The sequence below is a fragment of the Natator depressus genome, chromosome 9, assembly GCF_965152275.1.
Source record: "Natator depressus isolate rNatDep1 chromosome 9, rNatDep2.hap1, whole genome shotgun sequence".
Taxonomy (NCBI): Eukaryota; Metazoa; Chordata; order Testudines; family Cheloniidae; genus Natator; species Natator depressus.
In genome coordinates, this window is record NC_134242.1 from 98,613,092 (window position 1) to 98,630,212 (window position 17,121).

At 48.1% G+C, this 17,121-nt stretch overlaps 1 protein-coding gene across 3 annotated transcripts in view; it reads right to left on the bottom strand.

Annotated features, from left to right (window-relative positions):
• The window catches only part of DOCK11 (dedicator of cytokinesis 11), a 127,918-nt gene that overhangs the window by 30,628 nt on the left and 80,169 nt on the right, over positions 1-17,121 (bottom strand). For all 3 annotated transcript variants that reach the window (XM_074962760.1, XM_074962759.1, XM_074962761.1), the window contains exons 31-40: positions 14,585-14,763; positions 13,284-13,400; positions 11,890-11,965; positions 10,481-10,593; positions 8,701-8,812; positions 7,581-7,647; positions 6,996-7,043; positions 6,186-6,328; positions 5,348-5,463; positions 2,972-3,109 (exon numbers count right to left, since the gene is read on the bottom strand). In XM_074962760.1, the coding sequence (XP_074818861.1) occupies positions 2,972-3,109; positions 5,348-5,463; positions 6,186-6,328; positions 6,996-7,043; positions 7,581-7,647; positions 8,701-8,812; positions 10,481-10,593; positions 11,890-11,965; positions 13,284-13,400; positions 14,585-14,763 (1,109 nt within the window). The remainder of the gene's footprint in view (positions 1-2,971; positions 3,110-5,347; positions 5,464-6,185; positions 6,329-6,995; positions 7,044-7,580; positions 7,648-8,700; positions 8,813-10,480; positions 10,594-11,889; positions 11,966-13,283; positions 13,401-14,584; positions 14,764-17,121) is intronic.

A 17,121-nucleotide genomic window follows, 5' to 3' on the forward strand; every position in this document is an offset into this window, starting at 1 on the left:
CAAAATCAACATTTTAAGGAAAAAAAATTGGGAAGAAGAGAAAAAACACACCAGTGTAACAGCAAAGAACTAACAAAGCGTGTACACAAGAAACCAACGGTTAAAGATTAACTGCTGCTTAGGTAGCATTGCCCTCTTCCACTAGCAAAGGCAGGAGATCAACCACAGTTCAAGCATTTCTACTAGGCAGCTCCCCTACGATCAAGTTAAGTCAACAGTGGGATGAGAGGATTAGTGGGTGATGTATTTATATTAGGAATTGATTCTGGCCCACAGGCATGGCGTTATTCCACACACAACCCTGAGACCTGCAGGAATGTGTAGTCTTTGGCTGACACAAAGTTTAGGTTTCAGAGTAGCAGCCATGTTAGTCTGTATCCGCAAAAAGAAAAGGAGGACTTGTGGCACCTTAGAGACTAACAAATTTATTTGAACATAAGCTTTCGTAAGCTACAGCTCACTTCATTGGATTTAGAGTTTAGAGTCTTTTCCATGTCTATAATACTCGCCAGTCACTCCTCCAGCATGTCAGACGTGGGAAGGCAGCTCTCTGTCATACAAAGAGAACCCATTCCCCCCAGAAAGGGGGTAACTTGGCTGTTCCCATCTATGGGGCAGATCCTCAGTGGGTGTAAATTGTCCTAGATCCACTGACTTCAGAGGCGCTGCTGCCCCAATGAGTTCGGAGTGCCTGTCGGCAGAGGGGCATCTAGATCCTCAGGTCTGGAAGTGCTGAAGAAGTGCCACGGGGCCCCCAGCTCAGCATGCTTTAGGTCCAGTGGGGTTCTGCCTTGCGGCACACAGCTCATGGCATCCCTGATGCCCCACAGAGGGACGTCTGAGCAACATCCATGGAGAAAGTGTCTCCATGCTGGGCCTGAATAGACAAGTAGCCCAAGGTGGCCTTAAAGTGGCCAGAGAATTTCCCCTGTGCTGTGGGAAAAGCCTCCTGTGCCAGCTGCCCCCACCTGGCATAAGGAGAGGGAGGAAGAGTGCCAGGCCAGAGGGGTGAGAAAGATGGAGCCTGGGCATGGTAGAGTGGGTCTCTGCTTCTCCTGACTCTCCGCTGGCAGGAAGTTCTCAGGGACCTTTGCCAGTGACAAAAGTTAAAGTTGCTCCCCTGCAGCTTTAAGTTACAGCAAGGGAGTAGGGATTTGCAACCAGCTCCCCTCATCCCCCCTCTCAGCTCCACTTGGGCATAGTAGAGAATCAAGCCTGTTGTGGATCAAGTGAATTAGCCCCTTAAAAGCCATGTTTCCTTCATTACCCTTCATTTTGGGACCACTCCCGAATAGGAGATGTGTGTTTTATGTCAGCATTCTCCCCAGCAACCTAGGGACTGGCAGCAACCAAGAGTATAAACAATAAAGAATAATTGATTTTTATTGAGTTTCCACTAAGGAAAGAAACAGAGCTGCTTCTTCCTCTTTTTTTAAACAACTAAGCACAGCGTGAGCTCAGTTTTCGCACACCAGTTCTGTTCTCTGTCTCTTCCCTGTCACTTTGCCCAGTTGAGTTGAGTATAGCAGGGAAGACTTTTGAGACAAGCGGTAAAATGTATCTAGTATGGGTGAAATTAAAAAGATTTTTTTCCTAACTACTACCTTTACAAACTCACCATGACAGGAGGCTCTTTCCTGCTTCATTACCATTATCTCTGCACTAGAGGAGGTGTGAAAGTAGGAGGGAACATACACATCCAACCTGCAGCAGAGCTACAACCAGAATACACCGTAGCGGGAACAAAGTTACTGGTGATGGTGCGCAAACCAAAAACAATATGCTGGGACTTTCAAATCCCATAACAAGTTTGCAAACATAAAAGCCAACCTTGTACCTGTCTGTGAGAGACAATTGCCCTGGCCACTTTATAGTCACTCTGCAGTTAGAAATGACCTTTAAAGTCTAACAGAGGTAGAAGAAGGATGCTTGAACCCATGTGAGTACAGCTAGCAGAGAAAATACTTCCTTGCAGATACTATCTACTGGGCCTGTATCTCATTTTACAGAAGCAACATATCTCGGGGGAAATGAGAAAACTTCAGTAAAATAATTTTGTAAGTCTCTGAAAATATATCAGCCAAATTCAGAGCTGCTGTAGATGGTCAAGACTCCATTGAAGTCAACGAGTTGCTCTCATGGACACAAGCAAGGAACTTGGCCCACCGTAGTTTTCACTTTGCTTTGGAACACATGGGCATAAGGCCTTAGCTCTGGGGTAAGTCTCCAGGAGCTCAGGGTTTTGGAATCTCGTCAGGAGATCCAGTAGGGCAGGTGTGGATTTGCCTGTTCATTTGAACTGCATAACAATTGGCTGGGAAGGGAGGAAGTTGCTGTGTTCAAACACAACCTTGGGCTGCTTTTGTGCAAAATGGAACTATTGGAATGTTGAAAAAGCTGCCGGAGAAAGCGAGCGTGATGCTACCTCCCATAGATGCAGCAGGTCCTGAGTGCTAGACCCACCCCTGCGGATAACTCATTTTAACGCTGCCTGTTGGCACAAATGCTTCAAGGAAGAGCAACGTTTTGGTGGGACTGATACAGATCTCTTACAGGACCCAGGGAACACCGCAGAGGTCAATGGAGTTACTTCTGACCCACACTTGTGCACATTCAGTCAGAGTCAGGACAGCCTCTTTAGCTCCTGGTGATGTCCCCTGTTATTTTACCCAGCCCCGATGAGTGTCCGTACATTGCTGACCGCTGTTTAAAGTTAGATGACTTCATCTGGCCTTGCTGTTCCATTAGCTAAGAATCTCTATTTTAAAGGTCCCCCCGAGCAGTGCAGGCCGGCAGTGAAGGTTGCAGTAGGGCCATCCCCTCCTGCCCCCCGGCCTGAATGAATTCTAACCGGAACCTTTAAAGCTGCCCCACCTACCCAGAGACATCTCGTAAGCGTCAGTAGGGGCGGGAGGCACCATGTAAAGGTTCGGGGGCACAGGACTGCCTCACGCGTCACCTCTGCACCTACCTTGCTAATGAAAGCTCTCAGGGAAGCGAAGACGTGCTTCAGAGCTGCTTCTGACTGCCCATTTTTGAGGAAGGCGAGATGAATATCAAAAACCTTTTTCATAAGTGGATTATGGCCATCGTTGTTTAAGAGCTGATTCTGGAAAGCAAGGAGAGAATTCATTCTGCAGAAATACCCAGTGTGTGTGCCTAAAAAAAACAGTTCCCTACCTTTCATAATGGTTGTTCTTCGAGATGTGTTGCTCATGTCCATTCCATTCTAGGTGTGTGCACGCCCATGTGTGCGGCCGTCAGAGATTTTTGCCTTAGTGGTGTCCATAGGGTTGGCTGTTGAGCCCTCTGGAGGGCCATGCTCATCCGTTGGTATATTAGGCGCCACCAACCCTACACCCTCTCAGTTCCTTCTTGCTGGCAACTCCGACAGAGGGGCAGGAGGGCAGGTAATGGAATGGACATGAGCAACACATCTCGAAGAACAACAGTTACAGAAGTTAGGTAACTGTTTTTTCTTCTTCGAGTGCTTGCTCATGTCGATTCCATTCTAGGTGACTCACAAGCAGTATCTACAGAGGTGGGCTCAGAGTTCACGATCTTGCAGCTTGCAGCACTGCTCTGCCAAAGACAGCATCCTCTCGAGCTTGCTAGGTAAGCATGTAATGAGATGTAAAGGTGTGGATGGAGGACCAGGTAGCAGCCCTGCAGATATCCTGAATCAGCACCTGGGCCAGGTACCGTTCTTCCTGTCTGCCACCATAAAGAACAACTGTGTCGACTTGTGAAATGGCTTAGTTCTGTCGATGTAGAAGGCAAGCGCCCTCCTGACGTCCAGGGCTTGCAACTTGTGCTCCTCTTCCAATTTATGAGGCTTTGGAAAGAAGACAGGTAAGCATATGTCTTGGCCTGTATGAAACTGTGAAACTACCTTGGGCAGAAATGCTGGATGTGGCCGCAGCTGGACCTTGTCCTTGTAGAACACCATGTAGGGTGGCTCCGAAGTAGCGCCCTGATCTCAGAGACCCTGTGGGCAGACATTATCGCAACCAGGGACAAAACCTTCCAGGAGAGAAGAAGAGAGCAGGGAGCCAGAGGTTTGAAGGGGGGACCCATGAGCCTTGACAGCACAAGGTTGAGTCCCAGGGGAGGGATGGGATCCCTGACGTACATGTAGAGACTCTCCAGACCTTTCAAAAACCATCATGTCATGAGCGAAGACTGACCTGCCCTGGAGCAGAGGGTGGAAGGCCAAAAGAGCGGCCAAGTGGACTTTGATTGAAGACAGGGACAACCCCTGGAGCTTGAGGTGCAGAAAATAATCTAGGATTGCCTGCAGTGAGGCCTGCTCGGCCCGGATACCCTGGTCCAAGGTCCAGCATGTGAACCTTTTCCACTTGGCCAGGTAGGTCACTCTGGTGGAGGGTTTTCTGCTACCCAACAAGATCAGTCGGACACAGGCCGCTGAAGTAGAAGAACCGCTAACCCCTGCTAGGCAAGGGAAAGGTGCTCCGACTAGCCACCACGGGCGGTAAGAAGGAACTGAGAGGGCGTAGAGCCAGTGGCACCTAATATACCAACGCATGAGCACGGCACTCCAGAGGGCGCCACAGCCAACCCTACAGATACAGTTACACCAAAAATCTCTGGTGGCTGCGCACATGGGCATGCGCACACCTAGAATGGAATCGACATGCGCAAGCGCTCGAAGAAGAACTGTAAGTGACTGGGGTACCCAGGCATAACAGAATATGCTATTTCTTAAGCCAGACAAATAGCAGCTCTACAGCGACTTGGGTAAATAAGTACAGACAAATGATGGTAGAAAAACGGGAAGTCCCCCCAAAGCTATATTATTTGGTCAGAGATTTTGTTTTCTACACTAGATAAAAAGTCAAACGATATTACCACATTTGCAGAAGTCACTTCAAAAGCTGAACCACTTATCTGTTATGTCTCTCACCACTGCTCTTAAAAAATAACAAGCTTGTATCACAGACATCCTGGTACAGTTGTGTAGCACTTTTTACATGGGCTAGGATCTGGCCCCAGAGAAGTATTTGACCAACTACACAAAGCATGGGCCATACTGTGCGTGAGTTCTTGGCTTTTACTATTTGTTTGAATTCCTAAACATGTCTACTAGCCGGATACATTTACTCATTTTATTGAACTAACTCTGTCAATAAAAGTATAAATGCTTAAGACTCAGCTTGGGTTTTCTTTCTTTGCACTATACTTCTGTGTGGTACGTCTTTATGATCGTGAGCACAAAGGAAAAGCACATTTACATGGGAGAGCGTTCAGTCTGATGCAGGGTTTTCAAACTGACACTGTTTTGGGGGTCTGCAATACACCAAAGGACGATGCAGATTTCAATGCTCACCTTGAAACACTGGATGAAAAAAGAAATGGTGTCCAGGACTGTTAGGGACACTTCTGTGGCCGTATTGCCTTCCAGTAAGGCCTGGTGCACAATGTCTGCTTCTGAAGTGCCAGCATCTGGGAGCAGGAAGTAAAGGAAAGTGATGGAACCCTCCAGAACAACATGCAAGCGTGGAGCTCAGGCACACACAGGGTTATAACTCCAGCCCTCCTGAGACCTAAATGCAGCAGGTGTTCACCTTACCCACGGCAGGCAAGGGCAGCTTCATCACCACACGGAGGGAAGTTTGTGAGTGGCCTCTTGCCACTTCCCTCAGCACTTCCCGTCCAACAGCTGCCACTCCAAGCTGGATTCCTGGCGCAGAAGCGGGGCAGGCTCTCTCATGGGGGGGGGGGGTGAAGTTCACCCACATGAAGAAGGGCCAATACAAGGCCTATACCCCACTTAAATCCCACGTAAGCCCCATTGGCATTGGCCTTGTGCTGCGGATCTGCACGGGGCGAATGGCCAAACGCCATGCAGGATGCAGCATTCCTGTCTGTTCTGCTCACTGACACCAGAGCACCACCTGTCCCTAGTGGCAACCAGGAAGCGGAAGCGAGACTGGAAGAGGAAAATTCCATCTACAGACTAAACAGGGGTGATTTTTAACACACCCTTTGGCATGAAGCCCCTGCCACTCCCCGCAGTTCAAAGGGCTGCAGGGAAGCGAGGGGATCAGTGGAAAGATGCAAAGCCAAGCAGCCTGACGCAACAAAAGGGAAGTGACGTCACAAGTGGCAGCATGCAATCGTCTAATACGATCAACCAACGTTACCAGCTCCGTCTCTGTACGTACTGTGATTGAGCGTAAATGAACTTTCCAAGCTGGTCAGGTGCTGTAGCCGGGCCTGCATGAGGCCAGCTCTGCTGCGAAGGGCAGGCATTGTCTGAGACTTCCTGTCAACTCCAACATGCTTTGATAACCAGGCATCGTGAACCCTGAAGGGAGAACCCAAGATGCAGACTGAGATGGGCCAGTGGCACTGGGCTGGCATCGTTACCATTGGAGTGTGAAGCAGGGAGACCTGAGTCCAATCTGCTTGTCAAGCTCATGCCAACACCCAGCAGGGCTTAAAGTGGCACCTGGGGCAGGCAACAAAAAAACAACAGGGATGGCCTGTCCCTGCTTGCCCAATGGAGCACTGTGCCAAGTAGCCCCAGCGGCAGGTGTGTCCCTAAAACTCGAGAATAACCAGCTTTGCAGCACCTCCGAGCATCAGGCCCAGAGCCAGATGTGTGAACTGAGAACCACCACTTGTATTTCAAAGCTTGCAGCTTCACTCTAGCAGAAATCTATAAAAATAAATCTCAGCCAAGGGCTGGTAGGATCAGACAAACGATTGGGAAGTTGAGCTTTACCAGTGAGAGCTGAAGTTGCCCTCTGCTGAGCCAGAGGAAAAGTGAGACCACTGAGAGAAGTGTAGCTTCCCTTCTCTGCTAAAAGCGGAAGGAAGCCCCCCACTTCCTCTCCCTGGACAGGGTGAGCAGGGCTCTCCAACAGCTCCCTCTCCGCACTGGACATGAGTGCTCCCCTGTTCGTTCTCATGTAGCCACCATGGGGCAGGTGGCGTGGGGGAAGAAACCACTAGCAAAAAGAGAACTATACCTGGCTATATTTCTCTTCCCTGTGTATCTGAAGTGGAATAAACAGACTCTAGAAAGAAAAACATTGTAAATGTCAGGAAGGATACCGAGCTGTTTCACTTTAACCAGTACATGTCTGCGTGCGTGGGTTTGGGTGTCTGTATTTTAAACCTGTGCTCAGCATGTAGGCCCTCAGCCCCTCCAAACACACTCCTATCTACTCACCCATCTGTGCTGCCAGACACAATAGAAAGTGAGACCGTGCTGGTATTTCCAGGGCCTTTGATGCGATCACCTTCTCTGCTGTTACGCAATGGAACGCTCTTCGCACAGAATCAGTGCCGATCACAATCAGCTTGCCAGCCTGGCCTCACGGGGCTACCTGTTACCCTACAGTCTGCCATGGCTGATCCTAGATCATTCCTCATGTGATGCAATATTATACCAAATGACTTTTCTACCTCCTGGTAAGCTGCATCTCGTGTGGAACGGAGCAGCATGTACCGTGTGCCGTGCATGGAGGGATGGTTTCATTTTACCTACCTATGTTATATAACAAACGTATCATGCGCACTTCGAAGCATAGATACAATCTCCTGATACTTACTCCAGAAGTACGAGGACATTTATCAGCTCATGGGGTGATATTTTGTTCCAATAGGCGAGAAGTGTATCTGAAAATGAAACAAACCCGCTAAGAATGTATAACATTTAAGACCGTCACAGGGGGTCTTTGCAGACTAAATCAGCCTGTGACCAGTGGCCCATGGAAATCTATCTTTGCAGCCACACAAGCATGTGTTTTTTCATACTGGCCATTTGATTCTTTACCTCCCTGGAGGCCTTTGCCCAAGCCTGCTCGTCCAATGCAATGGGGCAGGAAGCTGCAGTGAACGTGTTTCCAGCCTTGGAGGGGAACAGCCCCTCAGCTGCTCTCCTCCTGCAGTCAGGGTCAGACACTCCCCTTCCCCACAGACGGATTTTTGAAAATGATGAAATAAGACAGAGCAGAGCAAGTCTGGGATCTGCCTGTCTCCCCAGTGATGGATGTGGTACCCGCAGGCTCGTCTTCTTTCCTGTGATGGGAACTCCTCTACCTAACCAAGCTCCAGCTGGGATCCCTCCGCTCCCCCCTCAACTCAGCAGTGTGGGAAGGGCCGGAGTTCGCAGCCCTGGATTCTAGTCCTAGGCCTTGGCAGCCCCAGCTGACTGTGGGAGACAGCTGGGCTTAGCAAGGGGAGGTGCAGCCCTCCCCCCAGAAATGAGTTCACTTACTGTACATTTCTGGTAACACGAGAGCCAGCCAATGAAAACAGAGGGCGCATAACTTCTGTGATGCCCCAACGCACCCTGCTACAATATACGGTATGGAGACCATCCGACCAACAGTGCTTTACCAGACGCTGGGCCCATGCTGGTGTCTGAGTGGCACAACCTTGGGTGGAGGGCGAAGAGAGTGTCTAACTCCCAGCAGCCTCTCTAGGGCTACCTGCGGGCAGCACTGCAGAATCTCCAAGATCTCTGCAGCACTGGGGGTGCCCCCTCCTGCCCCCCACACCGGGGCCTGTCAGGTGAGGAAGTGTATGGCTGCTTCTGGTGGCCCTGCATTGCTCCTGTGCTGGGGGAGATCCCCTCGCCTTTATGGCTGCTACACGCCATGGCATACGGGGCAGTGGTAGGGAGCAGACCCATCTCCCTAAGCACACAGTTCGGTGAGTGTCACTAACCTTCAGAGACCATTTTAATGACGTAGAGGTAGCACATTAGGAGACTCCTGATCTCATACTGGTCCAGCCTACTGTGATGGGACACGTTACTCCTCGTGGAACTTCTCCGGCTCTAATCACCACAAAGATACATGTTAGAAAACCATCCTGCAGCACAGAGAGCCGGGTCCCTGCTTTGAATGTAGCCTAGGCTGCCCCGACCCGAGGCTGCTTCCACCTGATGGCTAACTGGTGGCCTAGGTGAAATATGCTGGTGGCTGCAATCTGCGTGTGAGGGGCGGGATGTTCCCATGTCACCCAAGCCACTGTGAAAACGGGCAGGAACTGGCACTTGCCGGGGTCTCGGCTGACTGAAGGGGAATGACGAGTGAACGATCCCTGCCATGGACCGAGTGCAGAATGGAACTGCACACACCCTCTCAGCTCCCTGGGCCAGTCAGTTCTGGCTGAAGCCCCACACAGGGGTTTTTTTGGTTTGTTTTTTTGATTTGTTTTTTTTTTTAGCTGAGCCCCAGGGTCATAAAGAATGGACAGAAATTTTTAGTTTCCGATTGATTCTGGAACAGGTTAGGGGCATGAGTCACTGCACAACACAGAATGAGTATCACGCTGTTTGTATGTGCCAAATTCAACCTACTAAATCTGCACACCACTCAGTGCTGGAAAACAGGAGGTGCACAGATGGCATCAGAGAACACTCCACATACTATACCATGTAGCTCTAAAGACATGCACCTCTGTTCCTGGAAAACTGAACCCTGGTACATCATGTCTATTAACAGAGAACTATTTTTTGGATACTCTGAAAAACAAAGGAGGACTCCTGGCTAACAAGGGTCCCTTGACAAGAACTGTGCTAATACCAACAATACTTGCTGCAAAGCAGAGTTGGATGTTCTCTCCAATAGGACTTATGCACATGCGTAATACTTGGCTGACTAGGAATGGTTCAGTGCTCAAGTACTTGACAGAACTGGGGCTTCAGGGCTCTTGGTGGGGATACTGGACCTTCACCAGGCCCCGCCTCTCCCACTGAGAAGCTCTGCAGACTCCCTTCTGAGTATGCACGAGTAGAACCGGTGGCAGCTCCGAGAGCTCGCTCCCGTTGCCTTTTTAGTCACAGAGGCCTGTGTTTTTAAAAGAGCATGTAGCAATTCCGTGTCTGCCCCAGGTACATGTGCAAATGCCTGCTGGTCACAGGAAAGCTGGGACAAATCCCCAGTCTCTGTGCATGCAACTTGGGCTCAGGCAGGGAACTTGCATTCTTAAAATTTGGGGCCAGATTCTTCCCTGGGTCATTTGACCAACATTATTTCCTGCAAAGTGAGGTGGTGGCTGCTTTTTAAACAGAGCTGCTTTTCCTACAGCTGTGTCCTCTAAGCGTCTTCTCCCCTGAAAGTGACGATCATTGGCAGGCAAACACCATGGTGCTCTGCTTTCAGTCCACATACAGAACTCATCAGGCCTTGGTCAAATGTGCAATGACCCACGGAAGTCAATGAGGATGTGTGTGTGCATGTGGACAGCCAATGTTTCTACTCAGGGAGTAGAAACATTCCCTATGAATTCTGACTTTGACCTTTTATAAATCATTCACTGTATTTTAGATCAATAGATTAAGGCACAATTAGATCATCTAGTCTGGCCTCTATAAAACACAAGTATCATTTTCTGTCTGCTTTAAAACTGGTTTGCAAGAGAATGATCAACATGGTGATTTTTTTTTTTTTTTGGAACAGCCCAAATGTGCTATTGCTTTCTGTCATCCCACATGCATTACGTTTTCCCCGGTGTTGTACTGATCAGGAGAACCCGTTGCCCCTTCTGAACTCAGAGATCCTTTCGAGTCCTCTCTTTTCATACTGTGGCCGTTCGGAAGTGCTGTACCATAGCCTAAAGAAAAAGAACAAACCCACAAAGGCACCGTTAGCGACTACAGACCGCTGGGAAGGGGCTTCATGAAAGATGCCCGAGGATGGATACATGACTTGCAGAGAACAAATGGCACGTATCTGAGTACCACTGGAGCAACGACTAATCCAGAAAGAATTGATAAGGGTCATGCAGAGTTTAGACAAAGACGTACAAAACTTTAAGCAGTTGTTTAACAGAATAGTAGTGTCATGTTCTGGCCCAGATTCTGTTCCACTTACTCGCACTGAGTAACACGTTATTCCACTGGTAGTCCCATAGATTTCAGTGTGAGTAAGGGTGTCAGACTCTGCCTTTTGACAATTGATTTGATAACTGTTTAATATTAACAATGGATCAGTTCCACCAGCCCTTTCTCAGCTCCCACTGAATTTATCTGGACTGCAGAGTTTGGCAGACCACCTATCTCTTGAGCATAATGAGGGAAATCTATTCTTTTAATACTTCTCGTGGCTTCCCCCAAGAACAAAGTCGTTTATAAACATTTAAGAAAAGTTTCCATCTAGCAATAATCACCCCTTGGAGTAATCTCATTGGTTACGATACTGATGCTTAGGACACTGCGGGTGTGTCTACACTGCAACTCGAGAGGCGATCCCAGCCCCAAGAGGCAGACCTGCACTAGCTCTAATCTAGCTAGAAGAGCTGAAAAGGGCAGGGAAGCCATGGCAATACTTCAGGCCTTCAGGGAGGGCTGTACAAATCCGCTGGGACCCTAAGTGTATGTGTACGCACACACACACACACACACACACACACACACACACACACACACACGTTGTTTGCCTGTGCCGAAGCCTGCGTTGCCGGGTCTTCACTGCTACTTTTAGCTATGCTAACTAGACTGAATTTAGGGTGGGTATGAGTCCGTGAGCTCCATGCATCCCACCTCTGACCACTGCATAGACAGAGCCTTGCTACCACGAGCAGTCCTACTGATTTCAACAGAGCTATTCTGTCAAAGCATGGCCAAATCTAGCCCTTGGTAACCTTAAGGACACAAAGTCCCTCCCAAAGGGTGGGCATACTATTGTTCTGGGCAAGGAATGGAGCAGAATTCTGCCATTTTTAATCACTTAAAACTCTGGCCCATTGCAGATGAAGAGGACAGCCCACATTTGAGTTATTGTTCTCCTGTCTCCTTCCTTTCCTTGCTGTGCATTTGGAAGAAGACAAGGAAAGTGACGTTTGGTCACTTTCAGCTGCTTTTAGTTGGTGCTAGTGATACTTTAATTACACTTTAAATAACTCATTTACCTGTATCTTTCTCCACAATCAGACTCGATCTGTTTGAAGGGGATGTAAAATTACACAAAAACTCCTCTCTGGATGCCTGCAAAACAACAGGAGATGTGTGTGATGGAAAAGCAATGTCAAAGTAGAACAGTGATTACCAACTAGATCAGTGCTGAAAATGTGGACTGAAAAATATCTAGTGTGACTAAAAAGAAAAAAAAAAAATCTCCTCACTCACGTCTGCCAGGAGGAGGATGAAAACACTAGCAGAGCTGTTCAAAGACTAGTAAAACATTTGAACAAAAGTTGTGTCAAATTTTTTCTCCCCAAGATTTCTGTTGAAATGTTGACCAGCTCTAAAAATTTGATATTTTACTTGCCAGTCTAAAAAAATTACTTGCCCTGAATAACTGGGCAGGGACAATTTGCAAGGCTGAGCTCATCCTGGGGCCAAACTCAGATATGGATGTACAACTCCCATTGTAAATCCATGTCTGTGCGAGAGCAGGACATGGTTTTACATTAACATATGGCGACAACCCACTTTCCTCAAGCGTAGGTAGATCTCAAAAGAATGTTATAAACTGCCAATGAAAGGGCGAAGCAATCTCACCTAGCAGTGCAGACAGATTGATATCGGAGTAGAAAAGGAATGTGAAATGAATGAAACAAGCGAGATCAAACTGGGCTACGGAAAAGAGAGTGCAGTTATTTGTTTATAAAGCAAAACGGAGCAGGCTACCGGCAAAACATACTAAAAACTGCGGGTAGGGTGACAGAGCTAACGGAACGGTGGGGTTGGTCCCCGTGGGAAGACCAGGCCCGGTGCTCTTGTGTCAGGGCAGGTGAGCCCAATGGGAGCCAGTTCAAGGGGGCAGGGCTACCCCTGGGACTAGAAAGGCCTGCTGGAGGCCAAGAGGAGGAAGAGTGGCTGGGGTAGGTTGTGCCGGGGGAGCGGAACCACAAAAGGAGTGGTGCTAACTCTGGTGGTGGGTTCCTGGGACAAGAGACCAGGGGCCCAAGAAGGTGGCTCTGGGGCCGATGTTGCAGAAGGGAAGCTGAAAGAGCAGGATTACCACAGACCCCTGGGAGGGGAGGCTGCGAAACACTAGGACAAAGGGCAAGCCAAGGAACTGTTTTTGTGTGGAGTGTGCTTATGTTCGGACAAATAAACCTACTTCAAGGAGACTGGGTCTGGTGGCGAGTGCTTAAGCTAGGGAAAAGCCCTGCTCTGTCACGTACAGTGGAGAATGGGAGAGCCTCGATCGGCCCCAAGACCAGAGGAGAGCGAGGTGGATCTTTGGTGCCCAGTGAAGAGGGGGAACACAGGGACACTTGGATGGTGACTGCTCTATTTGAGCTAGAAATCCCGAGGAAGAGAACTGCCAATCCTTGGTGTAGGTAGTATTACTCACAGAATTAGACATGGCCGTGCAGGAGTATAGGGTGTCCCGGCCAGCCACTCGTTGGATATTCTCTAGGAGCAGTGCAGCCAGTGGCAGATACAGCTGGGCTATTTTCGCCTGCTGGTTCTGAAAGACAATCAGTGCACAAACTGTTAAGATAACCACCAATCTCTTCAAATATGGGTGACACAGTTAAGCTCCTTAGCTTCTCCATGATGATCCCTGCTGATTGCAATAGCCTAGAAAGAGTTAGCTACTGCTCCATCACTACCTTTAATATGTTAATTCACACAACACCCCTATGAGGCAGGAAATATTACTATCCCTCTTTTATAGATGGGGAACAGCAGGGCTAAGTGACATGCCCAACATCACACAGGAAGTATGTGGCAGAACAAGCAATTGAGCCTTACTATCCTGAGTCTCCGGCTGCACCCTAAGCACTAGACCATCCTTCTTCTAAATAAGAGGCCTGATTTGCAAGAGCACCGAGTACCCAGTAAATGCCACTGAATTAACAAGTTGTGGCTTTTGTTCCCTTATCTTGCACTGAGAAGGGACAGGGATCTTTTCCTTAATCTCAATGATTATTACAACATGATTTGCCAACCACTGAGCACTGCAGCTAAGAGTTTCTAAACTACAGAAGTCAACAGAGATCAGTGAGAAGCAAAACAAACCCGATACCAAATGTTGACTACCTAATTCTCCCGAAAGAGAGAGGAGTTACACTGGCAGAAATCCTGCATTTGAGAAATCAGTAACAGGAAAGTCGTGGGGAAGACAGTTCCAACGTTTAAAAATGTTTTACCATAAAACCCCTGGAGTAAGAAAGGCATCATGAACACAATGTGGGCATCTGAAACCAAACCTCACCCAAATCCTTTTATCTTAGTGTGAGATCAACTAGTTAGAAAAACATCAAGCTATCTTAGAGTAATAGAGATTGGTTCTCTCCTCAGATTACTGCATATTTAATACAAGGATGTTAAGTTAAATCCTAGTCCAGTAAAGCACATGCTTAACTTTAGGGAGCCCATGGCTAATCACATGCTTAAGTACCTTGTTGAATCAAGGCCTTATCACCTTAATGCTCAATATGGCTAAAACCAATGGGAATAACTAACTGAAGATTAAGCTATTTCCATCTTAAACTTTCCCCACAACACAGTAAAGCTCCTGTCAATTATTCCAAATGGGTCTTTAAAAAGTAATAAAATACTAATGAACTCTGCAAAACCAAAAGTTTGTTGTGTGTCTTTGCATCGCACTCAAAGACACACTGAATCGTCAAAATAGTCATGCCTTACCTTGTGCTGGTATCTATTGTCAAACGCATGCTTTATTAACAGATTCTTTAACACAGTGATGGCTGTAAATCTGATCTCATAATTGTCCTGCAGAGCAAGAGCTGTTTCCCTCAGCAGCATCCCCACCAAGAAGTGATGCCTGCAATACTCATCGGTTAAATTGTATTCAAGATTTACATCTGCAACAAAACAGCAAAACACTGAGCAGTGCTCGCAATATTTTGTTTTAGAGAAAGAAAACACAATCATGATATATTCGTAACACAGATGCCGCCCCCTCTGTAAAGCATTCTAGGTTGGCGTGATTCAGGGACCATGAACAGCCCTGGAACTTTTGTAACCATTATTCAATGCAGCAACATTCTGATTAAGACTGAACTGACCACAGGTTTTGCCCACCGACTTCAATCACATTAAAGGTCACAGACACCCACTAGCTCCTCCTGTTTAGATTAAACATTGATATTGGCTTCTCTCTTTCATGACCATGTTCTGGCAGTGCCGGACCTAAAGGTCCTCAGAGAGCCTTGTTAAATTTACCTCTCTAGGGTCAGCAGAGTTTTACGGAAGTCCTAGAATCACAGAGAACAGGGATGGAAGAGATTTGCTAAGACCCAGAGATACTTCGCACTTGGGGACGAGCCCACTCGAGGGGTTATTGTAATGACACAGCCTCTTTCGGGGGGTGTTTATGCTACTGAGAACTAACAAGCAAGCGAGAAGCGCAAGCCCTGGAGTGAGTGCTACACTCTGCAGGCGATGGCTAATGGGTGGGGGAATGGGACACTTCATAGCCGTGATGCCTAGTTACAATAGGCCACTTGGCGCAGTGGCTTGGGAAGGAATCTGCACACTGAGTCAGGGCACTGGTTTATTTTGCATCCACAATGGCAGTACTGTCTCCTTCAGCCCTGGTCAGACAGCAAAGGAAAGGGTTAAAATACTCCAGAGTCCCAATACACAAGAGACAGCTTCTTGCGACTCCTGTACAAGATCAAGCTGCAGGAAGAGCTAGAACATACGGGAGGCACTTGAGGACACATCCTCCCTGCCCATCCCCTGTCCTTGCTGCTGGTTTAGAACACCAGGCTTCTCAATATGCCCCCGAGGGCCTGGGGAGCTAACCGGGCAGGGGGTTTAATGCCCTGCTTGCCAGAAGCTGCGATGGCTTCACCTCCGCCAGCAGACATCTTTTGCTGTTCCCAACACACCGCCTCTGCAGCTCGGCCACCAAGGAGCAGTGCAGCCCAGACTTTCACTGCTTCGGGTGGTTTAACTTCACCATGGCCAGCTCTTGCTGTGCTCTGCTCTAATGCTCGCACACACAGAGTTGGAATATCCCGCAAGCTCCCAGTCTGGTGGACATGACACAAGTTGTGTGGCCTTTCCCCAGAGTGGACAGCCACCTTGTTCTTGGCTCAGATGCCTTTTGGACACTCCCGCAAGTGTGGAAGGCTCCCCTGATACACCTGGTTGGGCCTGGGGTGTCTGGACAGCTTTGAAAATCCCAGCCTAGGTTTTCCAACAGCTGTATCATGCTGATTACAGAAACAATCGGTATTTTAAATTCTGCTGCTCCATATCATCCAATACACCATTAACTGAACTGTGAATTCTTGATTAGGAGAAAACAGAAAGCAAGCTGGAGAAACTCTCTAGCATCGATTGTTAGTTGTTTTAGTAAAAGTCTGCGTCTAGCACACACCATGGTTATTTCAGTTAGCTGCGTGCAAGCAAGCGCATTGTTTTGAAGCTGTGTATTTAATTTGACATTAGATGATTCAATGATCCCAGTCGAACCTACCTACTGAAGTGAACCGTTCCAGAGCAAATGAAAAAAAAATCTAACTAATATGTAAAAAGAAAAGGAACAAATAAAAATACAGCAAAACTGAACAGTATTAAGTAATCCTGCCCTCAGCGTTGGGCAGGGGACAGTCTTGATGGTGTTGTTACACACTGTTAGCACATTAACAACGAGGAGTCCGGTGGCACCTTAAAGGCTAACAGATTTATTTGGGCATAAGTTTTCGTGGATAAAAAACCCACTTCTTCACACATTGTAACTTCTGTTTCTACTAATCTATTGTTTAGCTGGCTGACAGCGACCTGCAGAAACTGGCCAGTGTTAGTTCTGATTACAAGAGCAATGCCAAATTCTGATGAAACACAGATGTCTTTCAGGAAACCTACATGGGGAGGGAGGAGATGTGAAAACTGACTTCTCATTATCCCTGCCCTGCGAAGCCACAGACAAACTGCTCTGAGATGCCTCTGAGAGATAACGGAGAGTGACCCAAAGCGGGCATGGTCTGCATGTGACGTGTCTGCTCACACCGCATCCCCTGTTCCCAGCCCTATGCAAACTAGTCTCGCTCTAGTGCGAACACCATAGTAAAGGGGTGGTGTGAAGGGTTCTTCCCTTGGTTCAGACAATTCCATACTCCATGAACAACACCTACAGACATGCCCCCTTCACCACGGACACGCCCCCGTCTGCACCTCTGCAAGGGCAGGCAGAATGGGCACATGTTAAT